General features: G+C 31.0%; 2 protein-coding genes across 2 annotated transcripts; one reads left to right on the top strand and one right to left on the bottom strand.

Annotated features, from left to right (window-relative positions):
- The first annotated feature begins 1,198 nt into the window (after positions 1-1,198).
- On the top strand, positions 1,199-3,643 carry LOC127899719 (uncharacterized). Its single transcript, XM_052433432.1, has one exon. It carries the CDS (start codon positions 1,199-1,201, stop codon positions 3,641-3,643), a length of 2,445 nt encoding a protein of 814 aa, XP_052289392.1.
- A 2,169-nt stretch (positions 3,644-5,812) lies between these two features.
- On the bottom strand, positions 5,813-6,544 carry LOC107178608 (21 kDa protein-like). Its single transcript, XM_015533970.3, has one exon. The coding sequence runs from the start codon at positions 6,461-6,463 to the stop codon at positions 5,861-5,863; it is 603 nt and encodes a 200-aa protein (XP_015389456.2). The 5' UTR covers positions 6,464-6,544; the 3' UTR covers positions 5,813-5,860.
- Positions 6,545-10,986: the final 4,442 nt, after the last annotated feature.

Raw genomic sequence — 10,986 nt, 5'->3', positions numbered from 1 at the left:
ACCACCAAACTTTTCCTTTTTTCCCTTTTTGATTTTTCCATTTAGCTTCAAATCTAAAAAAAAAAAATTGATTCATGAAACGACAACATCGCCGTGAAGATTTTGTCTTGAAAGAAGTATTAAATAGGATGTTGAGGATTTTACGTTTGATTTCTCAAGATTTAGAGAAACTTCGAGATAGAAAATCTTTACACGTAAAGCAGACATATGGATTCGATGAAGTTGTTCATGATGATGTTTGTTATGAGGATAATGAGGAAAATGGTAACTTTGTTTCTCTCGACAATATTATTCCTTCCGAGGAGAATATTAATTGGTCATTCGTGTCTACAACAAATCCTCAATACAAAGACATTGATTTGGATCAATTGCCGAAATTTGATGAGTATCTTGATATTGTGGGACGAGAAGAGGTAATGGTTCATCCATCTTTTGATCTTGTGGAGGAAAGAGAGATAGTTGTTGATACAATCTCTTGTTGTTCTCTTGATTTGCCAAAAGAAGACAATAAGAGTTGTGATATTTTTCAACAATTAATGGATTATGAAAAGAAATTGTTTTTCCTCAACTATGTTGAAGTTCGACACGAACAATATGAGAAGACATTATTAGAGAAGTTGTTGATAGAAGAATTTATTTTACGCTATTGGAGTGATTGGATGCAGTGGCAGACCCTCTATAAGACCAAAGGGTGCCATGGCCCCCCCAAGATTTTAAAATATTTTGAAATTTGTAAATGAAATATGAATAATTTATGTGAAATGTCTACATTGGCCCCTGTACAATTAATATATAAAGTTATAAATTAGATAATATTGTAATTTTATAAACCTAAAAGTAAAATAATTAAAACAATTAAATAATCCCAAAAGCCCACTTTTATTTTTAAAAAGAAATCAAACTTTCGTTAAAGTGTTTGATTTTATGCAGCCCGAGAGCCCACTTAAAATGGCATCAAAATGATTAAAACAACTTTTATTTTTAAAATGAAAGCAAACTTTCGTTAAAATATTTGATTTTATACAGCCCGAGAGCCCACTAAAGCCACTTACAATGCCATCAAAATGATTAAAACAAAAAAGAAAAAAGAAATCAGCCACAAAACTCAGAACATCAGCCAAAAATCGCGATCGCGAATATCATATCTCAAAAATCACCTGCAACTCAACCGAAATCCCTAAATTTCCCAGCAGCAAACATGAGTAAGCCATCAAAAATTAATCAATACTTCAAAAGGAAAAATGCAGAAGCCAATACCAAATCTCCAAATATTGAAAATTCACAAGTCTCACTTACCAATTCACCAAATTTTGGAAATCCACCTTTAAAAGCTCAAAGAATTGAGACAGATCCAGTTATTACTAAACTTTTGGAGCGTGATCCAGGGTTGCGTCCACAAATATGGGTTCATGATGTTAATCAACGGGATGAAATTCGTAGAGCATACATAATGGCCGGTCCATATCAACCAAGAATTTCAGAGTATCCCAAATCTGGACCAGAAAAGCACCGTCGTCGTTTTCAATCTTCATGGTTCGATTCTTTTCCTTCTTGGTTGGAATATTCACCTATAAAAGATGCTGCTTTTTGTCTACCATGTTATCTCTTTAATACACCATCTGCACATCCAAAATGTAAGGCTTATACTGTTAATGGGTTTAATGTCTGGAGAAAGGTTAAAGATGGGAAAAATTGTGCCTTCCTTAATCATGTGGAAAAGGATCTGAATTCATCTCATAAAAAGGCTGAAAAATCATGTGAGGATTTGATGAGGCAATCTCAGCATCTGCCACAGGTATTTAATTGTTATTCCTCTCATGAAATTGAAAATAATAGACTGCGGTTAAAGACTACAGTTGAAGCAATTAGATACTTAGCTTTTCAAGGTTGTTCTTTTAGAGGCCATGATGAGAGCAAAAATTCATTAAATCGTGGAAATTTTCTGCAATTACTTAAAGCATTTGCCTCTAATAATGAAAAGATTACAGATGTTATACTTGATAAAGCTCCAAAACATGCCTCCTATATATCACCAAATATTCAAAAAGAAATTTTACATGTCTTTTCCATGAAAGTAAAAAAGGCAATTCGTGAAGAAATAGGTGATGCAAAGTTTTGTTTAATTGTAGATGAATCACGTGATGAATCGAAGAAAGAACAAATGGCTGTAGTTTTGAGATTTGTTGACAAAGATGGTTTTGTGCGAGAACGTTTTTTTGGACTTGTTCATGTCTCTAACACTTCTGCAGTGACTTTGAAAGATGGGATATACTCTCTACTGTCTCATAATAATTTAAGTATTCAAAATATTCGAGGGCAAGGATATGATGGTGCAAGTAACATGCGGGGTGAGTGGAATGGTTTACAAGCTTTAATTTTGAAAGATTGTCCATATGCTTACTACATTCATTGTTTGGCCCATCGACTACAATTGGCTTTAGTTGCAGTATCTCATGAGATTGTTCCTATTCATCATTTCTTTACTAAACTGTCTTCGGTTGTGAATATTGTTGGTGCTTCTTGTAAGCGCAATGAAGAACTGAAATGTGCTCAAGCTACTGACATTGAGTACATGATTTCCATTGATGAGCTTGAGAGTGGGAGAGGGCTTAATCAAATTGGCACTTTACAAAGGCCTGGGGATACTCGATGGAGTTCTCACTTCAAGTCAGTCTCCAATTTAATAACAATGTTCAATGCAACATGTTCTGTTCTACTTAATATTATTGAAGATGGCACTAATGCTTTCCAACGAGGAGATGTTGATGCTGCATATGAGGCAATGACTAGTTTTGAGTTTGTTTTTATCTTGCACCTCATGAAAGAAATTATGGCAATCACTGATATACTTTGCCAAGCTTTGCAATCTAAATCTCAAGATATTTTACATGCTAAGCATCTTGTTTCATCAACTAAAGCACTTATACAGAAATTTAGAGATGATGGGTGGATTACTTTGCTTAATCAAGTGAAATCATTTTGTGAGGTTAGAAATATAGATATTCCAGAAATGAATGCTCAGTATGTTGCAAGACAAGGTCGAGCTCGGCGTCAAGAAGATAACTTCACTGTTGCTGAACATTATAGGGTAAATTTGTTTTATGTTGTTATAGATTGCCAATTACAAGAGTTAAGTAGTCGATTTAATGAACATTCAGTGCAATTGCTTATACTTAGTTCAGCACTTGATCCTCGTGAATGTAGGGAGTCATTTAGAATTGGTGATGTTTGTCAATTGGCTGACAAGTTTTATCTAGCAGATTTTACAGACGTTGATAAAATGAATTTAAAAATCCAACTTGAGCATTATGAGTATAATGTAGTTCAACATCCAGAGTTCAAAAGTTTGTCGACCATTTCTGACTTGAGCCAATGGTTGGTTAGTACTAGAAAAGCAACAATATTCCCCCTTGTCTATAGAATAATTGTTCTTGTGCTAACTCTTCCAGTGTCTACTGCAACTACAGAACGATCATTTTCGGCTATGCGTATAGTAAAGACAAGACTTCACAATAAAATGGAGGATGAATTTCTTACAGATTCATTGATTATGTACATTGAAAGGGAAATTGCAGAAAAATTAAGTATTGAATCAATAGTCAACGAGTTTCGAGATATGAAAGAACGTCGTATTCCATTTTAATGTTGGAGATCCTGATTTTGGTGGGTTTAGTATCTTATGTTAAGAATATTTTGTTGCTTGAGGAAGCTTTTTCCCTTTATAGTTATGATGGTTTCTGTTTAAGTTTTTTATTTTCTTTTGATAGCTTCAGTACTTTAAGACTTGAAATTTTGTATGGGTGGAGGCTCTTTTGCTTTGTAATCATCTTCCTTAATGAATTATAAATGTAAAATTGTTTTCATTTAGTATCTTACTATTTTTTGGATGATTTGGTCTCGTTGTAATTTATTACTTCTAATAGTATCAAAATTATAAGTTTAAATTTGGCCCCCCTTAAATTTTCTCCTGAGATCCGCCCCTGATTGGATGGACGTTATTACAAAAGTTGGAAAATTTAAAGTTCGTTGTCTATGTCGAAGCTCTGTTTTAAAAATTAATCCTTATGCACATGAAGATGTTCTTGAAGACTACAACATACAAAATTCGAGGACGAATTCTCTCAAGCCTGGCGGGAATGATGCAGAGCAAGAAATTGAAGAAATCTTAATTAGATTTAAATTTATAATATTTAGGAATATTTTAATTAATTTGTATTCTACTTTAATTTGGTTTCCTATTTAGAGTTTTATTGTTTAGGCATTGCTTATTTGAGTAATATTCCTAATTTAGGTATAAGTCTTATTAAAATAGGTTTTCTAATCAAATTATGATAAGTCTCTTAGTTAGTATAAATAAGTGTCTTTTGTATCTTTTGGAATATATATGTTCGATTTCAATAATATTTTCAATTTTCAAATCTCTTTGTGAGTATTTGAGTTTAGTTAATTCTCGGTATTCTACGGAATCAACGAGTCTTAACCCCTAAGTTCGCGGTATTCTTTTGAATCAACGTGAATTTAGTTGTTCTTTTGTTCCGGTATTCTTTAGAATCAACGGAATATTTTGAACATTAAACTTTCGCTGCATCACTATCTAAACTAAAATTTTGGATAAAATAGTTTCTCTAACCTATTTAATTAAACAAACTGCATCTCCATATTTTTTTTTCTTTATTTCAAACATTAATACACTATAGATAAAAAAGTATAGAGTGTAGTTAGCGCATGTTTAATTAAATAAAAAGTAATGCACTAATAAAACATTGGACAAGCTAGGTATCCATCTGTCTCCGTAGCATGTGACCAATTGATTTAGGTCAATTTTCTGGCTTTGCTACCAAATTAAATCATTCCAACCTTTTATTTCGCCAACCTAGCTCACTGATTTTTTCTTCCGGGGGTGGAAAAGAAATTAGGTATCCGATACAGTTGTTGCGTATAGAATTGTTCTAAATAAAATAATAATTCATGAGTTTTCTTTTCTTTTTTTTTTTTAAAAAAAGAAAAACTATAATTCCTTTATCATTATTGAATTTGTAAACGTGAACATAATTGCGGATTATGATATATACATAAAAAAAGGGTACCATGATACGTCTTATATAGAAAAATATTTTCATAACAATAACAAGCTAATAAGGAATGGACGCGTATGGTTCTTTTTTTAATCTGACAAATAATCTTTAGGTATACAATGATTATGATTGTAATGTTTAGTTTATTTAATAATCCATTGGCGAGATTATCATTTCCTCTGATCTCTGCCAGCGAAAGCAAATTCTTCGCCAATGGCTTTGATCGATCATACGTGGGCCAGTTCATGATGGTTGTTAGTTCTTTCGTATCTTTGATTCACTCCCCTTTGTGAACTGACAACACAAAACGTATACAAAATAATACAATTATAAATTGAAGAATTTGATTATGGACCAAAATTAATCAACCAAATATCTATGAATTGATTGGCAAACATTGAGTATTGAGATTTATTTTCATTAATGCGACTTAGATTGAGTACACCGTTTGAGCGCAAGAGGAGCATTGAAGAGATGTCAAGGCCAAGGATCATAGTTCAAGTTTTTGTCAAGTGTGTGTGTATATATGATTGGTAATTAATTTCTTAAATAATGGGAGACCCATTGTTAGAAGAACATCTGTTTGTAGACTAGGTGGAAAACTGAAATTCTACACACACAAAAATATGGAAAGTTATATAATATTAATAAAAAATAAAAAATAAAAAATCATAATACATATTACGATATTGTTCAAAATCGCAAATGAACTGAGGTCATAAATTAAAGTACCCAAATTCAAATGCAATAAAGCTTTATTATCAAATATCAACAAACATTCACCGTTATTCTAAATGTGTTTTGGCAAGCTGGTTAACCAAGGCAAGTGCATTGCTGGTGACTTCAGCAACATTTGAAACCCTAGTCCTAATGGAATCCTTCACCTCACCATCCAAGGCGGCCAGCCCATCAAGACAAGTATCATCATCAGTCAAAGCAGCACTAACCCATGTTTGAACATTGCTAATGTGCCACAAAAAGTCACGATCATTTGCTCCACTGATTCCTCTCAGTTCTTGAACCGACTTGCTAAGCCGGTCAATCGAATCACCCATCAACTGCAGGCAGTCGTCAATTGGTTGTTGCTCCCTTGGCTTCAAGTCCTTGTGTTTTACAAGATTTGACACAAATGAGTCTGCGGACTTAGTCCTGGAGAGGCTCACGGACAAGGCTTCCAGCGCCATCTGCAGCGGGCTTCGTTGGATTTTGTAGGCGTAAGGCAAGAGAGATTGCACGCAGACTGTGCGATATCTGGTGGATTTGCATGATGTTTCAATGAAGATTGAGTCACCATTATGACTAGGTAGCTCAGTGATTGTGCCTGCTTTGGCCATGCCCATAATGCATAAAACAGAGAGTGCCAACAAGAGATTGGCAATTCTTGCCATGATTTTATTATGATTTAGATAGCAACTGTTTGTTCTTTCTTGAACTGAGAACTGAATGGGGATTGTGGCTACCGAGTAATCAGATTGACATATTTATAGAGGAGTTGCTTTCCTTGTTGGGATTTTCTTTCCTGCAAAAGGTAAAATTCCCCTTTGGTCCTGGCAGGGGTTGGGCCAATTATCCTGTTAGTCCTCTTCTTTTTGATTATTTAGAACGTCTTTGTCATTACTTTTGGACTTAATTTTTTTTTTTTAAAAAAAATTAATTTTCTTTTTATCTAATATAACTTAAAATTCAAACAAACATGAAATGCATCATGTAAAAACTTCAAAATAATTAACTTGATTTTAACGAAAACATATACGATATTGACATTTTGTAGTAATTTTTAAAATTTTAAATACTAAAAAGAACATTTATCCCGTAACTATAACTAAATAATTAGGAAAATAATAAGTATAAAAGAGGCCGATCTAACTTAGACAAGAAAACCAAGCATAGCGCTAAACGGTTCAAGGAAAATTCCAAATAAAATTATAGAAATTTTCTTTCACATACTTTATATATATGTGCGTGTAATATCAATTTCACAATGTTTGTTCACACCTCCACCCAGTATTCTAGTTAAATAGTCTATTTCATTTTACTAATTGCATAACGTATAAATATAAAGATAATTACGGATCATACTAAAGGAAATTGAGAGGATTAATTGAATATAAAGATTTTAGTATGGATTTCCAGCTATTCAGGACAAATTAAGATGTGATCCCTTTCAAAACTTACGACGATCCGCTTTCAAATTGAAGATTCTCCTGCATATGAATATCTTCCTTCCAAATCAAGCTCTACAATTAATCGTATATATTCTCTCTTTATTATGTAAAGATTTGGACGGCTTCAGTTTCCTCTTTTTGTATCACATCACTTGTAGTTAGTGTTAAATTTTCTTGTTGATTTTTTATAAGGATGTGTGATTGCAAGTTATTAAATAATAAAAAAAAAAATGGTCCTGAATACCTCTTGATTAAGATAAAAAATAATAATAATAAAAAGAAGATAGTTAGTTCTCAACCGCACATAATATTATGAATATAAACGCACACTTGACATAAGAATGTTAAAAGATTGGTACATTAGTTAATTCATCATTGTATATAAATTTGTTGTTACATTTTAATAAAAGCATATTTTCACATTTACGTTTACCTTTCAAAATTGAATCATAATCGGTGGTGGTGGGATAGATCACAATTAATGCACTTCCAAAAACAATTGCCCTTGATTCTTAATTTAACAAATCTTAGGGAAAACGTATTAAAAATTCTTATTGACTAGTAATTATTCCAAAAATACTATTAATTCCATATCAAAACCATTGATGCCGGGTGATGCAAGCGAAGCCATCGATGTAATACTAAATAGCAGGAAGACCTTTCGAATTGGGATGGTTCGTCCACCCATCTCATCGAAATAAACAAAATGTTTTTTAGCATAACTCGATGGTGTATGAGAATTTTTTTAAAAAATTTTATCCTAGTCTCATGCTTAGTTCTGTCAAGAGTATTGGGATTTAGTTATTCCGAGCTCACAAGCTAATGTTAATTTTGGAAAAGAAATTATCCCGGGGACTCATGGGATTAGTTAGTACTGAATTATATTGATAACTCAATTAAACATAATAATTTATAAATATTAAAATTATAGTAATATGTGATAAATGTAATAAAAATTTGATTTTAATCATGTAAATAACAAATAAACTAAAAATCATTATTAATTTCAGATTAAATTAAAATTCCATTTTAATTTATTTAATTATTAAATATTTTTGTAATTTAAAATTTACATTATAAATTAATTATAAAATTAATATTCAAAAATTCGAATTTTTATAAAATAATATATTATTGAATAAAAATAATAAAAATATAATAAATATATTTAACAAAATAAAAATTATTTAAATTATGATTTATATTTCATTAATATCATTGAGGTTGATTTGTATAATTAATAATACAAAATTTTAGTTTATAATAATAATAATAATAATAACAACTTGTAAAGTGTAATATTATAATATAAGACATGATTATTTATAATCCAATCTAATATTGCACCAAACACAACATAATATTATATATTACCCAATATTATCCAATCCAATCTTATCTTATTCAATCCGATCCAATCCAATGTAATCCAATCCAACATACCAAACAATCCCTAAGGCTATGTTCAATTGTAGGGAAAGAGAGGAGATGAGAGGAGAGGAAAAGAGAGGTGGAGAAAGGAAAGAAGAAGAAAAGGATAGGGAGTTTAATTTCCTTTGTTCGTTTTAAGATAAAATTAGTAAAAGAAAGGAATTTTAGAATTTTTCATCTAGACAAATATACCCTTGTATTGGATTTTTAATATTTATTATTGAAGTAATTTAAAAACTACAAATATATTTAATTGTTTTAAAATTAACCTCAATTTTAATGTTTCATTCTCAATGTCCTAACTATATTTACTTTATAAAATCAGTTATTATCCAAGTGCTTTTATCAAATGTATTTCTTTTTAAACAAGAAATATTAATATTATTTCAAAAATACCCCATAATTGTAGAGCCCATAAAAAGGCAAAAAGCCAACTTGATGAAACCTTCTCTCACATTTTCAAATCCAACTACTAGGGGTGTTCGCAGATCAGATTTTACGGATTGGACATCAATCCATATCTGATCCATGATTTTGCGGATTATAATTTTTCAATCCAATCCAATCCAATCCACGGATTGATTAAATTCAATCCAAATCCAATCCATACATCTGCGGATCGGATACGGATTTGACTCAATTCATATCCAATCCATACATCTGCGGATCGGATGCGGATTTAACTCAATCCATATCCAAATCCATCATTTTGCGAATTGATTTGCGAATTAAAAATTTTAGTTCTCTCCAATCCATAAACTAATGAAATTAAAAAAATCTAATATAAAATAATTTTACTACCAATTAAATTTAAAATTGAATAAAATTTAAACAAATTAATTGTTCGTTTTAATAATACATTCAAAATTTCAAAATATAACACATCGAGATTAATTGTTCAAATAAAACTACAATAATACGTTCAAAGTTTTAAAATATAACACACCAAAATTAATTGTTCAAATAAAGTTGCAATAATACATTAATATAATATAAAAATTAATTGTTCAAATAAAGCCACAATAATACATTGAAAGTCTCAAAATAAAACACACCAAAAAAAAAAACGTCCATCTCCAATTTGTGTTTCGTACTTTAACCTAAACAAAATAAACATAATTGATATAAATAACAAATAAAAAAATTTTATTAAATAAAAAAATTTATTTAGTAAACAAATTAATAAATATTTACCCTTATATCCCATCAAATGCCATCAAGCTTCATCAAATATGTTCTTGTCAGCTCCCAAAATCTCTATACGTATAAGATAAAAAAAAATGTCAATTTTTAAAATAGAATAACAATATAAAGTCAAATAATAATCAAAAAATAAAATTAAAGTTAAATTGCTACATTTTACCTGTCTCAATATGTTCAATCTCATTTATTGCTTCATCAAGATTTATCGGAGTTGAACGTAGCCAAATTTGTGTGCAAATTAATGCCTCCACCGTCCTTGTAGATAGTGAGCACCGATGTGGATCAAGAACACGCCCACCAGTGCTAAATACTGACTCAAATGCCACAGTGGAAACAGGCATGGCCAAAATATCTCCAGCAACATAAGACAAAATTGGATATTTGGAAGAATTAATCTTCCACCAATCCAAAACATCAAAACTCTCATTTTCTGGGTTCTCACATGATTCTAACAAGTAAAGATCCACTTCTGTTTTGCACTCTACAAAAGTATTGTCTTTTAAAATCCTCATATAACCCGAATCAAACACTTGCCTAGCATCAACCTCAGTATCAACCTCTAACTCTTTTTCATCATTGACAGCATCCATTACTTCCACATCACACCATAAAGCAATTTGTATTCCTCATATAAACTATGTAAATTATTCTGCACTTTAACAACCAACTCATTAGCTTTAAATTCACCAAATAACACTACAAAACAATATCTCAAAAACCGTTCTTTATGTCGAGACTCAAGCAAAATAGAAACAAACAAACAAGGGTTGACTGTTTCATAATTTCCTCAATACTTATCATACTTCTTTTTCATATTTTCAGCCATTGTCTTCAAAAATAAATCCTTACTATCCCTCCAAGCTTGCAATTGTGTGTGAATCAAACATAATTGGTGCAAAAAAGTATTGGATGTCACATATAAAGAACCCAAAAATGTCAAAGTGGCATCATGAAAAACCTTCAAGAATTTAATGAAATAACGAACATATTCCCAATCAATTGAAGAAGGACACTTTTTTGCTCACTCAAACAAAATTCATGAATGTATTGTGCATCATGAAGCTCTAACCGATCAAATACTTTTCCATACTTTTCAGCAGCCTCTAACATGA

Source organism: Citrus sinensis, chromosome 9 (assembly GCF_022201045.2).
Source record: "Citrus sinensis cultivar Valencia sweet orange chromosome 9, DVS_A1.0, whole genome shotgun sequence".
Taxonomy (NCBI): Eukaryota; Viridiplantae; Streptophyta; class Magnoliopsida; order Sapindales; family Rutaceae; genus Citrus; species Citrus sinensis.
Note: the sequence above shows the minus strand (reverse complement) of the source record. Positions and strands in the feature narration are given on the sequence as shown.

Excerpts from the sequence above, each read along its gene's own strand:
- LOC127899719 (XM_052433432.1), top strand. The coding sequence starts at position 1,199 with ATGAGTAAGCCATCAAAAATTAATCAATACTTCAAAAGGAAAAATGCA.
- LOC107178608 (XM_015533970.3), bottom strand. The coding sequence starts at position 6,463 with ATGGCAAGAATTGCCAATCTCTTGTTGGCACTCTCTGTTTTATGCATT.